The sequence below is a fragment of the Musca autumnalis genome, unplaced genomic scaffold (genome assembly GCF_047663935.1).
Source record: "Musca autumnalis isolate F117 unplaced genomic scaffold, ASM4766393v1 scaffold_4, whole genome shotgun sequence".
In the NCBI taxonomy this organism is placed as follows: Eukaryota; Metazoa; Arthropoda; class Insecta; order Diptera; family Muscidae; genus Musca; species Musca autumnalis.
The window spans coordinates 47007076-47032734 of NW_027411977.1; the positions used below are offsets into that span (position 1 = coordinate 47007076).

Here is a 25659-nt window from a genome sequence, read left to right on the forward strand (position 1 = left end):
TATTCAAATCAAAACAAAAAAACTCTCCGCTTCATCACCGATTACTTGTTATCGACGATTATTTTCTATCGCTTTACATACTACAATTTTTAAATTTTGTCGCAGAGACGATTGACGAAGCGACATGACTCGCGTCGCAATACAGAATCGACCGATAAGTCTGTAATCACACGCACAAAATTTTCGGAAAAGCAAATTGTATTTTTGTGTATTTTTATTAAATAAAAGCAATTATTTTTTTCTCCTATATATTTCTGTGGAGTACAAACTTTAAACAAAAGCATAGATAAAATACATGCTCTTGCAAAATTTCTAGATTCTACGTTTAAAAATAACGAACCTACTCAAGAAAAACATTTTGGAAAATTATGTAACATTCCATATGTTTTTGTAATGAAGAACCTCAAAACCAAGTGTTTCCGGGGTTTTAGTTTCATTACATAGTCTCATTTCTACATGACTGATAATATCCAAAATGATCGCCCTCCTTGGTTTGATATTTTACAAACATGTTTTCATTGTATAACGTGTTTTGCCTTTTCTGTATACATATGGCTTTTTGAGATAAGTCTTTGGGCACATCAGTAGAGAAATTCTGTAACTCATTTTTTGAGTTACCGACAAAAATCGGTAACATTAAAACGCAAAATTATGAATGAAAAGTATCAATAGAAGTTGTCTGCACTATTGTTATCGGTAGTATTTAACAACAGCTTTATTTTGGTTGTTAACTGACCGAAAAATTTCATTAATTACCGAAATTATAAGCATTTTAATTTTACCGATATTTGTCGGTAACTCGAAAAATGAGTTACAGAATTCCACTACAGGTGGCGATATATAAATACTTTATGCTATTTTTTTGTATTATTTTCTTTTTTAAGACGGTGCTTATCTTACGGGTACTCTACTCCAACACATCCTCTAAACTAACCTTTCTCTGCTCTATTTAAACAGAGATAATGAAGATGTATTTATGAATAAACTAAATAAAAATATATATATGAATTTACTTACCTAATTTTAGCTGCTTCATCTTTTCGTAAATTTTATTGAGTTCAAAAAATGAATAGTTTTTCTTATTAGGATGAAACAAATATTCACGAAAGTTTTCTTGAAAAACACATCGTTCAATTTTTTAATTTTATCAATTTATATTGGCTTCAGTTGTGTTGTTTTTTATTACTATTATTTTTTTATTGTTGCAATATAAGTAACAAACGGATAATCTTCTTATTTTTGTTATTTCAAATTCTTGTTCACTTTTTCTTTATTACTTTCACACACAAAAAGTATTTAAAATGTTTGTGTTTATATACTATTGTATTTTATTTTTTCATATAGACAAAATTAAAATAAAGGCGATGATGTTGTCTAAATAAGTTGGTTAGTGGTTTGCTTTTTGTTGATTTGTTGTTGATGAATTGTGTTTAGCGGCGATTGATTGTAGTTGAGTACATTATACATTAGTTTGAAAAAGAGTTTATTATTTTGTTTCAAACTTGTTTTGTCCCAGAGCTGGATTACATCCGCCCTTTTTCATTTGCTTATATTTGAATTTGTTATCTTAGGATTTAAGGAAAAGCTTTTATTTTTCATTATTGGAAAATTATATAGTGAATTAAAAACTGATATAAGGGATGTCATGGGAAGTGTGAGTGAGTAAATATTGAAGGGAAGAATTGTGAAATATATATTTCTAGTAAAATTTTATTTTTTTCATTTGGCCAAATTTATAGTTAGATGTACTGTTTTTTTTAATATTTATATACGTTATTTATAAAAATTAAAAATATATATAGATGTAAAATATTTAATACTCAGGCGAGAAAGAAAATGCAAAAACAAAGTCTAGACGGTTAGACTGACTGGTTGTTCCTCACTTGTTTTGTAATTTTTATGCTTAAAGAAAATACCCAAGATCCATCACAGAAGTGACGTAAAAGAAAATAATAGACATAGAAAATAATTTAAAAGAAGAACAAAAAATTGCAATTTAGAAAATATTAAAATTAGAAACGATTTTTGTCTTAACACGAAGAAAGACACAATAGAACCGACCAATTGTAGAATGAAGTGAATTCACAATTTAGAACAAAGTTTATAAAGACTCTTCGTAGTGGAAAATAAATGCATGATTATGTCATAGTACCAAACACTGGATTGTGACGACAAATGCCAGGTCCATATTCCTCGTAGGCAGCTTTTGTGTGACAAACTTGGTAGAATTCAGGCTGAAAATAAAACACAAGATTATAAATAATATGGTTTAAAGGAAATTGTATGAAATGTCTTCAATATCGGCTTACCGTTGATGCCAACATACTGCCACCAAACCAAACGGCATAACGTTGCATGTGATGAGTAATAACTTGAACATCAATTGGTTTAGGCTGTAAAGAAAAAAAGAGAAATTTGAATATCTTTAAATATAATACCTTTAAAGATGACTATTAAAGTGTTCCGGAAGGTGTAAAGAAAAATCTTTTAAAAATTCCCATATTTGATTTGTATGGGAATTTTTTTCTTTCATTGTTCCACTTGGGAGCTTCTACAAGAAAATTATATCTTATTTTATCTGATGTATGGGAATTCATTGTCTGTATTATTGTAGTGACCCCAATTTATTTATTCTACGTATCCATAAGACGTAGGAACATGAGGCTGAATTAAAGCTAGCGTTGATGTGAATGCTATTCAAGCCTGTCTGATACTCTTCCTGACGTATTCGGGTGGGGGAAAGCTTTCCACAACGAAGCTTGGAAGCGTTTTTCTGCATCGATTAGAATGTTATTCAAGCCTTCCTGATAGGCAGGCCTTCTTTGATCTAGGAAAAAGCCTGTCCACAATTATGCTGAGGGGATGGTCCTATTGATAGCACACATGCATGACAAAGTATCGGCTACAACTTGTTATGCTGATAAACCGTATTCGCAGTGTTTTTGCAAGTTTTAATAATCTTCGGGGTGCCACCGTGGTGCAATGGCATGAACACCCGCCTTGCATGCAGAAGGTCGTGGGTTCGATTTCCCGGCTAGGCAACATCAAATTTTCAACGGTAGTAAAATACCCCTCAGTAATGTTGAGAAACATCCTCTTTCATACATCGACTTTTGACTAACCGCGACAGTTCGGTTCCACGACCAGTACAGTCCTCGATGAATGAATTGCGTAAACATTGTAGTACTCTGCATTTTTCGGAATCCATGCTGATGCCGGACAAGCGGGAAACCGGTTTTGATTATGGGGAGGAATTGAAGCAACAATCTTCGCTTGAAACTGCTTTAGATTATGGGAGGCATTCTGACTCAAAAATCTTCGCTACTGGTGACAGAGGGGAAATTGGCTTGTACGATTTACTTTTGTTAGCCTTCTTGTCTAGCTTCAGTAGTGGACACCCTACCCAGGGTTTTTATACAATATTGGTGGCTAACGATAGAATGATGTCAATTTTTAGATACTCAACTCCGGGCCATCCAATTGGTTAAGAATTATCTTTGAGATTCCTTTAAATAATTCCGAGTTTCGGATGACATCGTCGTCTAATGTGCGTTAGTTTAAGTCACAGGACTTTTCTCCTAACGACCCATGATATAGTTTTCTATTGTGAAATATTCGCTTCCATTTTTTCTCATATTCCTAAATGAAAAATCATAGAAGCATTTACACACTTTCAAACTTACCTTTATTCTTCCTTCGGATAGATTTTCACTTATACGTAGACGTGTATCCACGGAACGTTTAATGTCTCGTTGTAAACGTCGTCCAAAATCTTTAAACATTGTTGAACCACCACTGAGCACAATATTATTGTATAATGGCCTTCTAACATCAATTGGACAATTTTGTATAACATTGTCGACAATTTCCGATATAGGTATGGTAAAATCTGGATTTGAAAATTCCGGATGGAAGAAAATTTCTGGACCTAAAAATCTTTCATAGCCCACATCAACAGTAAATGGTTGTTTTGTTACACCATTAATGCCGGTATAGTTGCGTATCCATTTGCCAGGTTCAGCATCGTATTTAGCAAATTCTTTGGCTATATCAGGACATATATAACAATGTTTCTCTTTGATAGCTTTGGCAGTTTCTAAACTTTGTTCGGGTGGTATACCAACTTCACGTTCACGTAATAGACTTTGAATGAATGAGGTGATATTACGGCCAGCAATTGGTATATGTTTAATACATGAGCCAATGACATAACCTTCAGCCTGAAATAAAAAAGAAAAAAGTTGCATTAAAATAGGAGGTTATTGTTGCATAGCACTAATCGGTTGAAAGTACTCCCAATTTTTTCCAGGTGATTAAAGTTTGAATAACATACAAATATTTGAGAAAAAGTCCAGTTTAAGACCCGGGCTCAGACACTGTCCAATGGACCCCAATGGTAGTTTTTTATCTGAGGTTTGATCCGTTGTATTTTATTCAGATACTTCGGGATCGGTATCTCAAATTTTGGATTTACCATATCAGTTAAACGGCGTTTACATCAGAGTTTTTCCGGGTTAAACTTCTTTATGAGGATTTATTTGAGGTTAGCGCTATGGAATTGACACAATGCTACAAATGTAGCGCAATGAGGAAGATTGCTAATAATTCAAAGTGATCAGAGGCCGGTCAGTAGACTGGAGCTTTTTCTCGATTCTCAAAATTTCCATTTTTATCATTGCGTCGTACAAATTCACTTCGTTTGACTTTGAATAATGTTGTAATGTAATTAGTTTCTTGGGCAACCATCAATAATGACTGTTTTTATCCACAAAATTGGTAGAACTTTCTTGTCTTTTTCTATGATATTATTCCAATTGGCAAAATTACATACCACTGGAATGACATGAGTAACACCATCTCCACTATCAACTACAATGCCAGTGAGGGTACGTTCCTCAACTGGTCTGGAAGCCCAACTGGCGGCCAAAGCCAATACGGCCTGTAAACAAAGAAATCAATTAGCAACACCATAATTTTTCTTTTGAAATACTAATCACATACCTGTACAGCAATATATAGACCAGGAACATTAAAAGTTTCAAACATAATTTCAGCAGTATACTCGCGATTTTCGGGAGTATTCAATGGAGGTTCTGTTAATAAGAAATGATGATCTTCAGGTTCAGCTCTCAAATATTTAAAGACACACTGTTCCAGAAAACGTTCCATCAAGTCCCAATCTTCGACCAAACCATGGCGGACGGGATACTAAAAGTAACAAAAAAACAGAGGAAAAACGATAAGTATTCCACAGTTCTCCTTAAAGATTATTCACAACAAAAAAGAATAAAAAACCAACAAATAAAGATAACATTTGATTAGTCATTATTGATGGTGGTAAGCACATACACACGCACACAAAACATAGTTAGCCGTATGTGTTACCTCTTTCTCCCTGCTATCCATCCATAATTAATAATTGCTAATCAAATTGTCAACCATATTTTACGTACCTTGACAGAATAGCCAGTTGCATCGAATGCCTCATCACCTATATAAAAATCCAAATCTTCCACACCTTTGGTTACGCGACGACTATTGGTGTCACCAACACGGGCTGATTCTTTGATGGCAATGGCTGAGGGTATAATGAATTGTGGTTCCTTATTGCCAGCGAACCCCAATTTCGTATAACTATAAGGGGAACAAAAACAATTTCTTATTACATTTGATGCACTCTCAAGAGTCGTTGCACTGTGTCCCAGTTTTGTCAAGTGAAGTACACAACTTTTTTCGTGTTTTTTTTTTTCTTGTCCTCCTACTTCAATGACCGACAACTTACCCGGTGCCCACATCAATCACACAAGCCGGTAATCTGTTCGCCATGGTTATCTGAGTATATATTCCTAATTCACTAAGTGTACTGTATAAATTGTTAAAATATTTTGGTATTTTGTTAAATATTTGATATGAATTTAACAAAAAATTACAACCACACCTCACACGATAGATGTGTCACGAAAAAAACGAAGAATTTCTGACTCCAATTCGCTGCAATTTTCTCGTCAAAGCAAAACTTAAAACGGCGAATTAAATGTCAATAACTGGAGCAGAGTTGTATTCTGTCTATACGATGAAATGATGTCGCGGCGTATAAATGACGACGTGCGTGGTCAGAGTGTAATGCTAGGTTTACATTTACGAAATCCCCTCGATTTCAACTGTCGATTCCTTATAGTGCGCTTATATATAACCAGATTTAACAAACCCACTGGTTTTCAAATGTCAATTCCATTGCTTATATTTCAAATAAATCCTCATAAAGAAGGTTAACCCCGCAAAAGACTATAATATAAACATGGCTTTAGCGTATACGTCAAATGAAAACTCATATGAAATCCACTGGATTTCATTTGACGTTTATGCCAAGTTTACACTTGCGCTCCAAAATCCACTGGATTTCACGAAATCCTGAAATACACCCCGGTGTTTACACTTATTTTTTGTTGATTTCAAACATATCACAATGATCAAGGTAGATGCATATGCGCAGCTGATCGAACATTAATTTTCAAAACAAGTTATTGTAAATTGTATTAGTCATCAAAAATATACGACAATATATAACTTTACAACTTTATTTCGAAAATTATCGTAAAATTATCTATATATCGTATTAATTGTGTATGGTTCCAACAAATGGAAAAATAAAAAATGATTTTATCGTTGAAGCATCATAATAAATTTTGATCGATAACAGTTGTGTTCTTCTCCTGATTTCTGCCATACAATTTTGGCCTAGTAGAAACTAGCAGCAAGCATGATCATGGTATGATTGCTGATACGTTGATTTTGACATTTATGCTGGAGTTTTTGCAATTTCCGTCATTTTTCCGTTCCCGGAATTTTTAATAAATTTTTGACAATTCGCTTTTTTCTAACATTACCATTAAAAAAGTACGGGAACACAATGAAAAATAGCATTTAAGAAAAGTAATTTAATATTTTATTCACATTGTTTACAAATTTTGATACTAAAATTTTTTGTTGCAGCAATTGACCATCTACCTTGTTTATTGTGATACGTGAAAAGTGTTGCAACTTTAGGTACTTTTTTAGGCAAACACAGGGTTGTATATCATGTGTACTGTGATTTCGATGTTGATTTCGCTGAAATCACGAAATGAGATGATTTCATTTTTGTATGGGAAATCATGATAAATTTTGCATGATTCCGCGCGAAATCACGAAACGCCTTCGAAATCACGAAACGATGCCGAATGTAAACCAGACATTAAGCAATGAAATTGACAGTTGAAATCGAGTTGATTTCGTAAATGTAAACTTATGCTTGGTTTACATTTACGAAATCCACTCGATTTCAACTGTCAAATCCATAGGTTAAACGTCAAATGAAATCCAGATGAGATTTCATTTGACGTTTGAGCTATGGAATTGACTGTTGAAATCGGGTGGATTTCGTAAATGTAAACTTAGCATTACTGTAAAGGCCTAGGTACATACGCTGCCTCATACGTACCGGGTTAAACCACTTCATGAGGATTTATTTGACGTTTGCGCTATGGAATTGACATTTGAAACAAGAGCTAGCAAAAAATCGATGACACAAATGATAATATCGATTATTTTTTAAAAAATCAATATCGATAGATAGTTTTGCCTATCGATATTATCGGAATAAAGCCCCTAACCTAAAATTCATTGAAATAAATAGAAATTTCGCTGCTTTTCGGTTTTGTGTGTGTGTGTGAAAGTAAGCCCGTAGTCACACGTCTACATTTTTCGGAGAAGTAAATATTGAATATATCTAATGTTGGGAATATCGATAGTTTGCCAGCTCTTTTTGAAACCCAAACCCATTGGGTTATGTCATGTTCACATGAGCGTTTCAATTACGTTGTTCGTCCGTCGAACGACGTACACGAATTAACCCGTTTCCACGACACCATTCGTAATTAACAGAAACATAAACAAAATTTCCTTAATTTATGTTTCCTTGTTTTCACGAAAATTTGAACCGAAAACACATAAAATATACTACATTAAATGAATAGGAAAAGCAATAGACTTTCCTTCAAATGTATCTTCTATATATAACTACGCACATTTAATTCATTTTTTCCATAAATTCAGAATAATTATGTATTTTCAATATATTTTTATATGTTTCTATTTTCAAAACTAAAGAGAGAGGGACATGTCAAAACAACGTTTATGTATAGAGACTTTCAGTTATTTGTATCCTTTTTGTTTCTAATTTTTTACGCGATTTTGAACTAATGGACAAGAAATGCGTGTGAAATTAAGAAGGAAACACAACCATCTTCCTTCTTCATCTATATAAAATGTTTAGTTCATTAATTTTCATTCACATTTTTCCTTTCTTCTACAAATGTTTGTGTTTTCAACAAATTTTTCAATTTTGAATTAAGACATGTCATAATAATTTTTTTCGATAAATTCTCTCATTTGTTAGGGATGGGATATACTTATTCGTCGTTCAGAGAATATTTCTACTCGAACAACGTAGAAAAATCGTCGTTCGTTCACAGAATTTTGTGTGGGGAAATAAGTAATTTATTCGTAGTTTTGGGTCGAACAAGGAATAGAGAACGAACGACGTAGATTCGATCAGCTGGGCTGAGGCATCTACCTTTCTAATTGTACCATGGAACAGACCATGGCCCAATTATACGTCCTCCGGCAAAATCAGATGATTTCGATTTGAGCTGTCAGAGCTGTCAAAATTCACATTTGTCATTTGAATTCGCTGTGAGCATGGTACAATTACTTAGGTAGATGCCTCAGCCCAGCTGATCGAATCTAAAACGTCAAAAAAACTAGGAATTCGCTATGAAAAATCAAAACAAAAAACCATATGATTCGGTAAGTAAGAGATAGCATGTGTTCACTTCACTGTACAAACACAAGCGATAAAAAGAGACAACAAGAAACCATTTGGCGAAAATGTTGACAGTTTACATTACAAAAAAAGTTGCTTTGTTGTAGCAATTCGCCGATGTTTCTACCTAAGTAATTGTACCATGGCTGTGAGGTATTGAAATTTCGAACTGTATAGAACAAGGTAGATGTATCTCAAAAAAGAAAACAAATAAACTTAATGTTGTACACGTAAAATGTCAACATTAGTAGAGGGGTAATGGGGCTTCCAGACCAGTAATTTGATACCTTTTTACCTCCTGTCTGTGTGTGTGTGTGTGAGAGAGAGAGAGAGAGAGAGGGAGAGAGAGAGAGAGTGTGTGTGTGTGTGAGAGAGTATTTGGAGAGCGAGGGTTAAATTTAACTGCACAGTGGGTCAAAACAACAAAAAATTACAAGAAATATGATAGGCTAAGCCACCTATATGAACGGATGAGGGGGAGAGAGCCCGAGAATTTGAGAGAGATCCACATTTTTTCAATAATATAATCAAGAATACATACATACATATGTAAGCGTTTAAATATAAGCGAGGCAAAATATGCAACATTGTTTCATATTTTGCTTCACACATACAGGAGGTAAAATATGCAACATTGTTTCATATTTTGCCTCGCTTATATTTAAACGCTTACATATGTATGTATGTATTCTTGATTATATTATTGAAAAAATGTGGATCTCTCTCAAATTCTCGGGCTCTCTCAGTAGAGGGGTAATGCCGGTTCTGGACCACAAAAGCGCCTTTTTTGCCTATTCGGCCCACTGTGCAGGCTGTGTGTGTGTGTGTGAGAGAGAGAGTGTGTGTGTGTGTGTGTGTGAGAGAGAGTGTGTGTGTGTGTGTGTGAGAGAGAGAGTGTGTGTGTGTGTGAGAGAGAGAACAAGAGAGAGAGAGATCACTAGATCGAGAGAGTATTTGGAGAGATCTTAAATGTAAACATAGCATAAATATATACAAAATATTAGGGTGTCTCAAAAATATTACCTCCAAAAATATTAGGGTTGCCACATTTACCGCTTAAATTAAAAAATATTACGTTGAATCATGAAATATGGGGTCCCCAATGTGAGAGTTAGGATAAAGACCAGCCCTAAGAAGCAATTCTTACCCGAACAGACCTATTGTGCGAGAGAGTTTTATTCAAACAAATGTATGGCATTAGAGAACATATGTGAAAACTAAAATAAGAGAGAGAGAGAGAGAGTAAACTAATAGACGGTTATACATTTACCCATTTACATGTATGTATCTCCAGATAGTTAGGATAAAGACCAGCTAAAAGATGAAATTTTTGTCGATTTGAACCACTGTGCGAGTCAGTTGGAGTCAAACAAATGATTTAGTGGAGTATATCTAGAGAACCACATTTAACCTGTATATGTGCTGCAGAGAGCGAGACCGAGATTTGAGGAGAGAACCACATTTAACCAGAGCCAGAGCGAGAAGTTGAGAGAGAACCACACTTAACCTGTATATATGCGGGAGAGACCCACATTTTATTTTTCGATAATATAACCAAGAATACATACATACATATGTAAGCTTTTAAATATAAGCGAGGCAAAATATGAAACAATGTTGCATATTTTACCTCCTGTATATGTGTGGGAAGGAGCCAGACCGAGAAGTTGAGAGGGAACCACATTTGATCGCTAATGTAAACAAAATACATTTCAATATATGTCTGTCCGTAAGCATGCCGAAACATGATCGTAATCAAAGTGGATTTTTCCGTCCGTCCGCCAGTCTCTCTGTGAGCATGTTCAATCATGTTCATAACTTAACATATGTATCCCCAATTAATTTCACAATATTGTGAAATTCATGTTTTAGCATACTACAGTTTTCGTATAAAAAGCAAATAATCTTAAATAAGATTCAATGTATACCCAATTATTTTCACAAGTTTGTGAAATTATTGATGATGGTCAGGTTCGTTCGTCTTTTGAATTTCATAACGCTATGAGTTGAGATGAATGTCAGAGTTTCTCATATTACAACAAAAACCCAAGAGTAAACATTAAGTGACCATGAAATGATTCGTACAAATTCTTTCCATTGTTTTACTCCATGTTAGCGTACTGGTGATCGATACATTGACCAAAGATTTGATTTTTTGTCAACGAGCATTTAGACAATTTGTTTACATATAACAAATGTGAACAAATCGTTAATATTCATTTCTTTAAGCATATTTCTTTGTTCATATGAGTTCTTGCCCTTTGTGGTTATTACACAGCTTGAGTATAATATGCATGTGACGTTAGTGTTGACCATAATATGGTGGGAGGTGGGGGTATGGTTGAGGAGCATCTTGATGCTGGAATACATTCAATACTTTGATTTTTCTAAATTCTTGTATATTAAAGGGATTTGATGAGAACGCCACCAGTACTTAATACATCACAGATTTTTAACGGAGCTTAAATGCACTGCACAGTGGGTCAAAACAACAAAAATAATATCCAAAATGTTAGGCTGAACCAAATTTAGAGTAAGTCAAAATGAAATCATATGTATGAGTGAGAGTATGGTATTATTGTCATCAAAAAACACACATACAAATATAAGCGTTTAAATATAGGCAAGACAAAATATGAAACAAAGTTGGATATTTTATCTCCAGTATGTGTGGGAAGCAAAATATGAAACAATGTTGCATATTTAGCCTCCTATATATGTGAGAGAGGGAGCGATAGACAGAGAATTGGAAAAGTCCCCCAGATTTTTACGTTAATATAATCAAGAATACATACATACATATGTAAGCGTTTAAATATAAGCGAGGCAAAATATGAAACATTGTTTCATATTTTGCTTCACACATACAGGAGGTAAAATATGCAACAATGTTTCATATTTTGCCTCGCTTATATTTAAACGCTTACATATGTATGTATGTATTCTTGATTATATTAACGTAAAAATCTGGGGGACTTTTCCAATTCTCTGTCTATCGCTCCCTCTCTCACATATATAGGAGGCTAAATATGCAACATTGTTTCATATTTTGCTTCCCACACATACTGGAGATAAAATATCCAACTTTGTTTCATATTTTGTCTTGCCTATATTTAAACGCTTATATTTGTATGTGTGTTTTTTGATGACAATAATACCATACTCTCACTCATACATATGATTTCATTTTGACTTACTCTAAATTTGGTTCAGCCTAACATTTTGGATATTATTTTTGTTGTTTTGACCCACTGTGCAGTGCATTTAAGCTCCGTTAAAAATCTGTGATGTATTAAGTACTGGTGGCGTTCTCATCAAATCCCTTTAATATACAAGAATTTAGAAAAATCAAAGTATTGAATGTATTCCAGCATCAAGATGCTCCTCAACCATACCCCCACCTCCCACCATATTATGGTCAACACTAACGTCACATGCATATTATACTCAAGCTGTGTAATAACCACAAAGGGCAAGAACTCATATGAACAAAGAAATATGCTTAAAGAAATGAATATTAACGATTTGTTCACATTTGTTATATGTAAACAAATTGTCTAAATGCTCGTTGACAAAAAATCAAATCTTTGGTCAATGTATCGATCACCAGTACGCTAACATGGAGTAAAACAATGGAAAGAATTTGTACGAATCATTTCATGGTCACTTAATGTTTACTCTTGGGTTTTTGTTGTAATATGAGAAACTCTGACATTCATCTCAACTCATAGCGTTATGAAATTCAAAAGACGAACGAACCTGACCATCATCAATAATTTCACAAACTTGTGAAAATAATTGGGTATACATTGAATCTTATTTAAGATTATTTGCTTTTTATACGAAAACTGTAGTATGCTAAAACATGAATTTCACAATATTGTGAAATTAATTGGGGATACATATGTTAAGTTATGAACATGATTGAACATGCTCACAGAGAGACTGGCGGACGGACGGAAAAATCCACTTTGATTACGATCATGTTTCGGCATGCTTACGGACAGACATATATTGAAATGTATTTTGTTTACATTAGCGATCAAATGTGGTTCCCTCTCAACTTCTCGGTCTGGCTCCTTCCCACACATATACAGGAGGTAAAATATGCAACATTGTTTCATATTTTGCCTCGCTTATATTTAAAAGCTTACATATGTATGTATGTATTCTTGGTTATATTATCGAAAAATAAAATGTGGGTCTCTCCCGCATATATACAGGTTAAGTGTGGTTCTCTCTCAACTTCTCGCTCTGGCTCTGGTTAAATGTGGTTCTCTCCTCAAATCTCGGTCTCGCTCTCTGCAGCACATATACAGGTTAAATGTGGTTCTCTAGATATACTCCACTAAATCATTTGTTTGACTCCAACTGACTCGCACAGTGGTTCAAATCGACAAAAATTTCATCTTTTAGCTGGTCTTTATCCTAACTATCTGGAGATACATACATGTAAATGGGTAAATGTATAACCGTCTATTAGTTTACTCTCTCTCTCTCTCTCTTATTTTAGTTTTCACATATGTTCTCTAATGCCATACATTTGTTTGAATAAAACTCTCTCGCACAATAGGTCTGTTCGGGTAAGAATTGCTTCTTAGGGCTGGTCTTTATCCTAACTCTCACATTGGGGACCCCATATTTCATGATTCAACGTAATATTTTTTAATTTAAGCGGTAAATGTGGCAACCCTAATATTTTTGGAGGTAATATTTTTGAGACACCCTAATATTTTGTATATATTTATGCTATGTTTACATTTAAGATCTCTCCAAATACTCTCTCGATCTAGTGATCTCTCTCTCTCTTGTTCTCTCTCTCACACACACACACACTCTCTCTCTCACACACACACACACACACTCTCTCTCACACACACACACACACACACTCTCTCTCTCACACACACACACACAGCCTGCACAGTGGGCCGAATAGGCAAAAAAGGCGCTTTTGTGGTCCAGAACCGGCATTACCCCTCTACTAACATTTGTTGTGTTTTTATGAGAATTTAATTTACAGTAACATATTTTAGCAGTTCAAGTTCGATTAGCTGGTACTTTCTGTTTCGTCAAATAAAAATAACTACGGTAACAACTTTTTCTCGGAAAATGTTTTGTATGTATGTATTTTCGCCTTTGTTTATGAATTTTGACATTTAAAATCTTTGTTTTTCTTTGAAATCGCTTGCTAGAGGACCTATAATTGGGCCATGGAACAGACCATGGTACAATAAGAAAGGTAGATGCATCGGCGAATTGCTACAACAAAGCAACTTTTTTTGTAATGTAATCTGTCAAAATTGTAATCTAATTGTACCATGGAACAGACCAATTGTCACACCAACAGAAAAATAGAGTTGTACAATCTAGTTCATTTGAAAGATCTAGTTCAATAGTTCAGCTCTTTTAACTGAACTAGTTCAGTAATCTAGTTCATAGTTCACTATCCAGTTCAATCATTCGGATCAGAATCGTTCACGAGCTCTTAATCGTTCTCTTGATGAAAACACATACATACATACATCAAATAGGAACAAACATTAGACTAGTATAATTAAACTACAAAAATATTACATTTAGATATTTTTATTCCATTCATAAAGAAAGATTAAGGCCATGTTTATATTACAGCCTTTTGCAGGGTTAACCTTCTTTATGAGGATTCATGGTATAAGTAAAGAGGTAGATTTAAATGAAAAAAATCTACAGAACCCTTGTTTTTCTTGAATTCCTAAAACTTCAAAATAAAAGCAACAAGTGGGTTTGTTTACAATGTATTTTTTGAGCATTTTATACAAAACCCGAAAAATGAATGAAGAATTAAGTTTTCTTCACATAATCGAGTTGTGAATATGATAAACTGACTGTTTCAATGCAAATCTCACCAATTTCTTTCATACAAATGGTCTAAAAACAATTTTAAAAATCATTGAATTCGATTGTTTTTAAAATTGTTTTGAAGTTTTAGGCATACTCGAATGAAAAAATTTAAATTGACATAAAGCTTTGGCTAACCTTTCTTAGTCCCAATTTACATTAGGCGAGTTTACTTGCGGCAATTGTCAGTTTGTAGGTAAGAGAGGGTGCTGAGAGGCAAAGGGTTACCATATGCCTCACCTCTCTCTCCTACAAAATGACAATTGCCGCAAGTAAGAAAATTGTACCCAAACACTGATCCAGACCAAATAAAACAGGAACTTGATACTCTTGTCCCAGACACAGTGGCAAGCGTAACCAAATTTAAAACGCCCAGGTCTATAAAAATGAACACAGACACGGGTCTCTTCTTGGTAACATTGTTGCCAGGCAAAACATTTGAGGAAGTCTCTCATATACGTGGTTTGCAAAACCAATCAATTTCTTGGGAAAAGCCTAAGAAGAAAAATGGTGAAGTTCAGTGTCGTAGATGTCAGCGTTGGGGTCATATTTCCCGAAACTGCAATTCATCGTACAAATGCGTTAAATGCGATCAAGTACATCTTCCAGGGGAGTGCCAGCGTACTAAATCTGACACCTCAGAACCATTCTGCATAAATTGCAACAAAGCAGGACATCCTGCTAATTATAAAGGCTGTCCATCATATAAGCAATACCTCGCTGTTAGAAAAAGTAAGATATCTAAGGCTATTGAAAATAAAAACATTGCCCAAAACAACGTCAAAAGAGCTACCAATATGTCTATTTTTTCTCCCGGGAAGACCTTTGCCAGTTTTCTTCAACCGAGAACCACAAGCAAACATGATGACACTCAACAATCACCACTAATTCAAGAGTTTTTAAAACTTGCCAACCAATTTCTTGAGCCAGAAGAGTTAACTCTAGAAGAAGAAATTCAGATGTTTTTAAATAACTTTAAAAACATGTCAAAACATGAAGCCAAAAAAGAGTTCTTGAGGCTTCTTACAAAAGTAAGGACCCATTATGGACCATAGGTTCATAAAATTCCTTACATTCAATGTACGCTCACTTATTGATGCGAGTCGCCAAGTGGAGTTACGAAATATACTCCACAAGGAAAAAATAGATTTTGCCCTTATTCAAGAATGTCATCTTCGGAAGAACCCTTATGTGAAGATAGATGGATACAGCTTTGTCTACGATAATTCCCCAGTAGGAACAGCCGTCATAGTGAAAAACAACATTCTTTTCACACGTGTATACATAAACGATATTGGGTTTATTACATCTCTAATAAAAGTAGAAACACCTTCTGACAATGGCTCCAAAAAGTACATAATTGGATCGGTATATATACCCTGCAGTTTTCCCGTAAACAGGCTTGAAGCGGATCTAAATAAAATTCTGCATTTCTGTAACTCTTTTGATGGTTTTATCCTCGGTGGAGATCTTAACTCGAAAAGTCCGATATGGGGCGATTTATACGAAAACTCTAACGGAAAAGTCTTGAGTTCGTGGCTTAGTAACAATTGCTTAGACGTCACTCGGCTTTGTGATACCTCACCGTCTTATCCCAATGGATCCTCCTTCTTGGATCACTTTTTACTAAGTTCACAATTAATTGATCATGCTAATCTAAATTACCGCATTTCCTCCCTGCCGACATTTTCAGACCATTTTCCAATAAAACTAGTGTTGAGACTTGAATGTTCCAACTTAGTCCTGAGACAGCCAAAATCTTTCACATCGTACAAAAACACAAACTGGAATAATTTCCGTCATGATTTAGAGTCAGCATGTTGCGGGTCCTCGCAAAGGCAAACACCACAACAACATCCAAAAAAAAAAAATTGGCGTGGGAGGTCCCTAGGGCGACACCATTCGGCCTTCGTGGCGGTGTCCAATACCACGTAATATCCCAGTTGCGGGTAAAGTTGGGGGAACCAGGGAGAGCTAAATAATCGCAGGATATGTTAATTGGGCACTGTTTGTGGGTAACCAATAGTTAGCCATGCCCAGGTTAATGGGGTTAGTTAGAGGTTAATTGGGCACTGTTTGTGGGTAACCAGTGGTTAGCCATGCCCGGGTTAGTAAATTTTGTTTTTTTGTTGGATTAGTTTTATTAGTGGCACTGTTTGGGGGTAACCAGCGGTTAGCCATGCCAAATATTAGTAGGGGGTTGTTACTGGGTTATGTGGCTGGCCGGAAAATCTTAATTTTTTTGTGGCCAGACACTGGGGTGCGTTTTTTTTTTGTTTGCGTGCACCTATGAGGTTTTTGGCAAAACCCATTGTTATTAAAGCACATGTGAATAAAGGCAACAGCCACCAACAAATCCTGTGGTGTTTGGAAATATCTTCGCTATTGATTATTTCCATTCTCAGGCTGAAGGTGGCTCATGCTTTCATCACACTTGGAGTGTGCTATCTGAAAATAAAAGAAAAAACATTAAAATAATTGAAATACAATTATTTCTAGAGGAACTTTACTTACCGCCGCCTAAAACTGAATATTTTTTTCTTTGTCTCGTTTGTTTACATATTCACATTCGTTAATTTTGACAGAAAGTAGATGTTCGCATTGCCAACGTGAAAACTGGTATGAAATACACTATTATCGGCACAGTGGCCTGATTCTCTTTAAAAGGGTACCGGAGAGAAGTGTCGCTCTTAAATGTGGGGAATTTTGAACCAGGGGTACCGGCCATATTTAGAAAGGGACAATTATTTAGCAAATAAAAGAAGATAGAAAACAACTCTTCTGCAAAATGTCCGTTCATGGAAAGCTGCCATTGTTCGCTCCAAAGGCTATAAATTAGAGTAAATTTGCAGGAAAGTTTAGTTGGTTAGTTGGTGCTGAGTAGAGAACTCTGGAACATTATGTCAAATAATCTCAAAGAGAATTAATTGTGCAAGATAAGAGTGATTTTTATGCAAAAAAAGTATTAATTAATTTAAATTACCAGAGGTAATTAAGTTAAAAAAAATGAAATTACCCGTAAAGAAGTGCTAAATATTTATTATAAATAGGATTTGAAGCGGTGAAAAGTCTGTCCAGGAAGAAATTAAGCAGGATTTACATAATTTATACGCAGCCAGCGACATACAAAAGGTATTACAAAAAAAGAGAGTGTTAAAAAAAAATTATTTATTTCATTTAAAATAAATAATTTTGTTTTCTTGGCTAGGCTGGCCGAATCCGAGAACTGGACGGCAGTTGGTACCTTGTGGAGTTTAGTTGAACTAACCAACCCTGGACATAACCCAAAATAGCAAGGTAGGAACAGTTTTATTATAACAATTATCCCAGTATCATCTTTGGGGATAAGATAACACCACTTCAATAAGCTCAGCACCCCTAAAGTATGCTCATTATTGTAAAAGCAAGATAAATCATCAAAGTCTCCAAATTTGTTTTTATTAAGGCCACAGTGATCTGAAACCGACAAGAGTGATCACTGAATCAGGAGGAAATTAAAATTTATAAAAAAGGCCAAAAACACCAACGTTTGAGCCGATGATGAGGTTAAGAGTTTTCCAACGCCTTAATGATATTTAAACTACGAACATCATAATTGACAAATTACCTATAGTCATTGATATAATTTTGAAATTTAAGTTTAATATCCCAATTTGCATAAGTTTTAGATAACATATTTATTTTTTTTATATTTTTTGTGTTGACTTTATATTTTTTCTATGTATGTATGTTAGTATAATTTATCAACTAAATGTTGTTTTTTAAGTCTACTTTTCTTCGTATTCGTCATCAGTATTCTCGGGAATTTTATGCCCAGAAGTTCTAATATATTAACCCTCAGGTCAACTTAAGAAAAGAGCTCTTTTTATTAGAAGACATTAGGGTGTTTCGAGAACAGAGAATTGGTAATTCTTTGAGAGTGTTGACGTCGGATTATTTTTTTTGTCTTTTCTCTGAAAAGGGATAAAGGAAACATTTTGTTGACTATTTTGTGGTCCAGAGACCGTTCGATTTTGAATTTGACTGTTAGTCGTTACGATTTTTAAATTAAATTTTAGATTTTTTCATATTTATTTTTATAAAACCTTGTTTTGATACCTATCGAGGTTCACAATACCATATTGAAACATTCTTTTTTTAGATATTTATGTTTATATATATTTTTTTTATTTTTACTTTATAGATATAAACAAACAACAAAAAGCTCATTGCATATGATTATAGAGATAATTTGTGTTAGATTTAGGATAATTTATAATTAAATAAAAAGATGATTATAACTTGATGTTAGAGATAAGGATAAAAATGATGTGTTAAAAATTTTACTGGAGGAATAAAAAGACGAGGTAAGTAGTGTGATCGGAGCGGTGTTTGGGGTCACTACGGATGGAAAAGAAGGACATAGTGATCATAGGTTGGGAGGGCTTAACCAGAGCCATCAGGTATGGGGTTCAAAGGATGATGATGCAGTTGTTGCGAGTTAGATTGCTTGTTGTCACTTCGTTTAAATTAATGTTGCGTGCTTAGGGCTAAGGGAGAGGGTTGGAACCTCACCCCAGGGAAAGCGACGGAGTAGCCGGTGTCCAGTCAGGACCATTAACCCCCTTAGTATCCGGTAAGGCCACGTAACAATATGGCGCCCAAAATAAAATGTTTTGTACATTAGTGTAAGTCAGCGAAACACTAGGCAATAGACCAGTAGGGAGTTCAATAGACCGACATTTCTAACCAAGGTTCCAGCATACGGAATGCGTCATTTCATAGCCATTCTGGACATGGTCCAGAATGAAGTATGACGTGTCACATTTTGGAAGGCTGAAGCTAAGGAAAAGAAATGACAATTACATACCGAAACATAGCCTGTCCTACCGTGTAGAATAAAGCAGGAAGTAGCAGCAGATTGTGGTTCGGAAGTGGTATAAATAGAATCAGCCGGAAATTCGCATAAATGATCCAAATCAACAGGTAGGATATCCGCTCTAGACTTACTGCTAGGGTCAGTAGTATCAACCAAATTTGATTTGATAAAGTCATGAGGCGATATGTTTATGTTCATTCTTATTAACATTTAGAGTTGAATTCTGCATCATCATCCGAGAATATCCTTGTGAAGGCCAAGTTAAAACACCGCACACGTCACACCTCGTCAAGAAGTTCCTCCTAAACAGAATATATAGACGTAAATAAAAGTAATTAGTGTTTGTAGAAGTATAATTTCCGTTCAAAATTTTGAATTTAAACCTGTCAACGTATACAGTACATAAGAGTGATATTCCATAGTAATCTGTCAACTGGTTATGAGCTCAGGGACTCGATCACAAACTAAGAATAGGAAACGGGACAGACCAATACATTTTGATTTGAACCGATCGGTGATCATAGACAATAAGAAGATAAAAGAGACAACAGATACGACCATGGCGGAAAGCAATCCCAATAATGGAGGTCAAATTAGGGATCTATCCCAAACAATCAATGTTGGATCTCCAATTACCAACTCTTTAGGTCCGTTGTTTCTCCAAGGGACATCCGGTGACGCACTTCGAAACAATGAACATGCAGGTGTCACTTCTTCTGACAATTCTCTGGGTCGGCACCTGGAAAATAAAATACAAAGTTTAAAAGGAGAAATGGATGATATTAAAAGGTCACTATTAGAACTTACAAAAGCCATAAAGGAAAAAAATAAAGTTACAGATAATACAAGAGAAATAATAGGGGAACCTAGAGCAGGAACTAACGGGCATGCAGGACCATCTATGCCTAGGGAAAACAGTATTTCACAGGGCAGTACGTCTTCTAGGGGTATTTCAAATACGGCTAATACTACTAGTAATGATTCGAATGCTACCCAGACCGCCTCTAACCAAGTGGAAACCCAGGTTCCCGTCCAGAATAAGAACTCAGTGCCATTTGACCCTAGGAATGGTCTTAGAATCAGTAGGTTAGGATTGCATTTTGATGGCAGCTCATCCGGACTAGGGGTAGAAGAGTTTGTTTACCGTCTCGAGTATTTTCAACGTCAGTATGGAATACCTTGGTCCGAAATACTACGTGATTTTCCACTTCTGTTAACAGGAAGAGCCGAATCATGGTATTGGTTGTACCAAAAAACTAACCAATTCCATGATTGGGAAGACCTTAAGTACAACCTTTTAAGCCAGTATCAGTCGGCCAAATCAAATTGTGAGAGAATAACAGAACTAGTACAAAGGAAACAGCAACCGAATGAGACAATTGATACATTCTTTCACATTATGGGTCAGATGAGGGCCAAACTAGTCCAACCCTTATATGAATACGACATGGTAAAAATAATGAAAAGAAATGTCAGGGATAATGTGGCCAGGATTGTGTACCCGATACCCGTTTCGTCAGTAGAGCAGCTTCGTATTGAGTGCAACGAAGCTGAGAAACATTTCCTTAGGCGTGAGAACCGGCCTTATGTACCCCCTTCTCGACCAATCAAACAAGTAAATGAAGTTGAAGTCGACTATAGGAATTATGAGTTCTACGAACATGCAGAGTTCCAGGAACCAACCGAAGTGGGGGAAGTGGCTGCAATACAGTTCAATAGGAAGGGCAACCCAAGCATGACCTGCTGGAACTGTCAAAAGTCGGGACATATTTTTAGGGATTGCGACTCGACTACTAGGTCACTCTTTTGTTACAAATGTGGCAACCCTGGGACCAAAAACCCACAATGCAGCATATGCCAGCAGGGAAACAGGAACAGGGGCGTGGGAAGCACGGGGGGACCACGTCCGACTGTGAACCCCTAAGAATCATGCAGAACAGTTCAAGAGACTATGGAAATCCAATATTGGAGAGCTTAGGCAACAAATTCAAACCAGAAATGCGGCATTATTTGCCTCTAGAAATAAGAAAAGAAAATTATGAGAAAGTAAGGAAACAGATCATGGAAGAAAATTTGTCCACTTATACAAAAAGTCCCAAAATAGCAAAACTTCGTCAAAAGTTTAAAAACAAACAGAGGCAGATGAGACTGGTGGCTGAATCAGTAAAGAAAGTGAATCATATAGTCGATCCCCGATTGTACGCTGATGTTGAGATCCAAGGCATCAGAATACGGGGACTACTAGACACGGGAGCTTCGGTTAGCATTTTAGGAAAAAACTGCAGGGAACTGATTGAAAAATTAGATGTTATCATGAAGCCAATATTTTCTAATGTCAAAACAGCCGCCGGACGACAGCACAGGGTACTTGGAAAAGTTAACATTGAAATTAGCTACAATGGGATAGTGAAACCGATAGAACTATACCTTTGTCCTGATCTTGACCAGGAGTTATACTTAGGAATAGATTTTTGGAATTATTATGGATTAACGCCTAATGTGATTAGAATGGACGAAATTGATATGGAAAAAGTACAATCGGATATGGTAACGGACGAAACTTATAAATTGCACCCCCATGAATTATCAACTCAACAACAAAAACAACTAAATGAGGTTATTTTACAGTTCGATACCTTTGAGGAAAAAGGCTTAGGCAAAACTTCACTGGAAAAGCATACTATTAAGCTAATCGAGGGGGCAGAACCAGTGAAGGATCGCCATTATCCTCTGTCTCCGGCAGTTCAGGCCATTGTCTACGAAGAGATAGACAACATGCTCCGCCTCAAGGTAATCGAAGAAAGCGAAAGCCCATGGAGCAATCGCACCACAGTAGTTCGAAAACCGGGGAAAAATAGGTTTTGTCTTGACGCCCGAAAGCTTAATAAATTGACTGTCAAAGACGCATATCCACTACAGAACATCGACGGTATATTGAGTAGGATCGACGAAACTTACTTCATCAGCAGCGTCGACTTGAAATTTGCCTTCTGGCAGATCGAGCTCGACGAGGACAGTAAAGCCTGCACTGCGTTTACAGTTCCTGGAAGGCCATTATACCAATTCAGGGTAATGCCTTTCGGGCTCTGTAACGCAGCGCAGCGCTTATGCCGCCTGATGGATAAGGTAATACCTCAACGACTAAAAGAGAACGTCTTCATATACCTCGATGATCTGTTAGTTATATCGAGCGATTTTCAGGAGCATTTGCGACTCCTATCCGAAGTAGCATTGTGCCTAAAAGGAGCCAACCTAACTATTGGCATGAAGAAATCACAATTTTGTTTCAAAGAACTTAAATACCTTGGCTTCATCATTGGTCAAGGTAGATTAAAAACGGACCCAGATAAAGTGAAGGCCATAAGGAATATAAAAGTACCACGCAGTGCAAGGGAAGTCAGGAGCTTCTTGGGTACGGCTGGATGGTACCGCCGTTTTATTAAAGATTTTGCTACCATCTCAGCCCCATTAACTGATACGCTGAAGAAATGCAAGAAATTCGAAATGAATGAAGCGGCGAAAAACGCATTTGAAAGGTTGAAAAAAGCCCTCACTTCAGCACCCGTGTTGCGTCACCCTGATTTCGGGAAACACTTTTATATACAATGCGACGCCTCGGAGTATGGCATAGGGGCTGTTCTCTACCAGTTAAATGAGCGAGAAGTAGAACACCCTATTGCGTTTTACTCGCAAAAGTTAAATTCCTGCCAGCGGAATTATAGCGTGACGGAGAAGGAATGTCTGGCGGCGGTGATGGCAATCAAGAAATTTAGGCCCTATGTGGAGATGATGCCATTCACCGTCATTACCGATCACGCCTCGTTAAAATGGTTGATGTCGCTAAAAGACCTGAGCGGACGACTAGCTCGGTGGTCTCTACAATTACAGGCTTTTAATTTTGAAATTCTACATCGAAAGGGGTCGGAAAATGTGGTCGCGGATATGCTGTCCAGGGCCCCCACAGAAAACCAAATTGATGAAATCGATATTAAAGATTATCTAGATTTTGATACCGTGGAATTCGAGGGGGAAGATTACCTAGACTTGATAAAAACCATATCTGTAAACAAAGAGAAGTTGCCGGATCTAAAGGTGGAAAATGGCATGATTTATAAGAAATGCCTTCCAGACCCTGAAATTGCGAACGAATGGCAATGGAAGCTTTGGGTGCCCAGTGCCATCACAAATAAAATTATAGAAAAGTCACACAACTCTACTACATCATGTCATGGTGGGATTCATAAAACCTTAGAACTCATAAAGCGATTTTACTACTGGCCAAACATGAATAATCAGGTCCGACAATATATAAAAAAATGTCAACTTTGCCAGGAAGCCAAGCCAAGCAATAAAAACCTGATGCCAGAAATAAGAAAAGAAGTAAGGACTGACCGCCCGTTTCAAAAATTGTATGTTGATTTCTTGGGGAAATACCCCAGATCGAAAAAGGGGAATACTTACATTTTTATCGTGGTTGATCATTTTTCTAAATTCACCTTTTTAAAAGCCATGCGGGATGCTACAGCTGCGAATGTCATCAAATTCCTTATTGAAGACATTTTTCATACATTTGGGGTACCTGAAGTCATCCATAGTGACAACGGGGCCCAATTCGTGTCTAAAACATTCCAGGAAATGTGTAACACTTATAAAATCAACCACATGAAAACGGCTTTCTATTCCCCGCAGTCTAATGCCTCCGAGCGGGTGAACCAGTCCGTCATAACGGCCATTAGAACCTACCTAGAACAGGATCATAGAGACTGGGATTTGTACCTTAGCGAAATAGAATGTGCACTCCGTAACTCGGTCCATTCTGCGACCGGTGTTACACCCTTCTTCGCTCTGTTCGGGTATCACATGTATACCAGTGGTCACGATTACCATCTGGCCAGGAAACTAATGTCCATGACTGACCACGAAGTCAAAGAGTTTAAAAGACCGGACAAATTAGAAGTTCTCCGAAATAAAATTAAAGATAACCTGCACAAAGCCTATGAAAGAAGTTCGGAAAGGTACAACAGGAGGGCCCGAGTGGTAAGATTTAAGCCAGGTCAAGAGGTATACCGCCGAAATATAGTGCAATCGGACTTCTCTAAAAATATTAATGCGAAATTTTGCAAGAAATTCGTGAAGTGTCGAATTTTAAAGCCCGTTGGCGGAAACATGTACGAATTAGAAAATTAGAATGGTACTCCTATTGGTGTATACCCATGATACAATGATACAAGGTAATCTCATTTCAAAAAACCGTCCTTGAGCTGTCACATACAACACTGCATCGAAATAATATGAAAGTTGTTGTTGTTATTGTATGTCAATTACAACAAAAACAACACACTGTTTGTTTACATTTGTGTATAATAAAAATATAAAATATATTCGTAATTTTGGAAAAAATTGTGTGCGGAAATGAAACGGACATCACGGTCAAAACTCGCTAAAATAATTCTGTATTATTTATTTAAGCAGAACGAAACAGAAGTAAACTTGAATATCTTTGTATTGTTATTGCAGATTTTAGATAAGTATAAAAGTCAAAAAAGAGGGTGTTTGCTTGCCAGCAGCGTTTATTTACCCTGATGTCGTCAACAACAAACGTCAGCGAAGAAGCCAATAAGTTATTTGGTTTGTAGCGAATGGGTTTGTATTAATATATTGAATGTGTTCTGCTTGTGACAGTTCACTAAACCCTTTACCAGTTCCTTATGATGTACAAAAGTTGCAAAAGATCACTCAATCGTATGCTGAGATTCTCCGCAGTCGCGCCGATTTGGCTGTTGATAAACGTGTCAATGCTGAGTCTATAGTTAAGCGCAAGAAAAACAACGTTGAATTGCTAAAGATCTTTTCTAAAAGTATCTGGTGACAGAACATTTCTCTTAGACCACATGTTACAATTGTACAACCAGAAAACGCCTCATGGGAAAGTGAAGAAATTAAAGATTTCTCCGACGATGAAGTAACAAAGGAAATAAAAAGGTATGTTATCGCTTCATAGTTCTTATAGTTTGACAAAAGGATGTAGTGAATATGCAAATATTTCTTTTACAGATGC

General features: G+C 36.0%; 1 protein-coding gene across 1 annotated transcript; it reads right to left on the bottom strand.

Moving 5' to 3' along the window:
* Positions 1-1109: 1109 nt before the first annotated feature.
* On the bottom strand, positions 1110-6070 carry Arp3 (Actin-related protein 3). Its single transcript, XM_073986955.1, has 7 exons — positions 5783-6070; positions 5454-5634; positions 5002-5208; positions 4832-4939; positions 3684-4220; positions 2310-2393; positions 1110-2234 (listed from the first exon to the last, which is right to left on the bottom strand). The coding sequence occupies exons 1-7, from the start codon at positions 5824-5826 to the stop codon at positions 2139-2141; spliced, it is 1257 nt and encodes a 418-aa protein (XP_073843056.1). The 5' UTR covers positions 5827-6070; the 3' UTR covers positions 1110-2138.
* Between the last annotated feature and the right edge of the window lie 19589 nt (positions 6071-25659).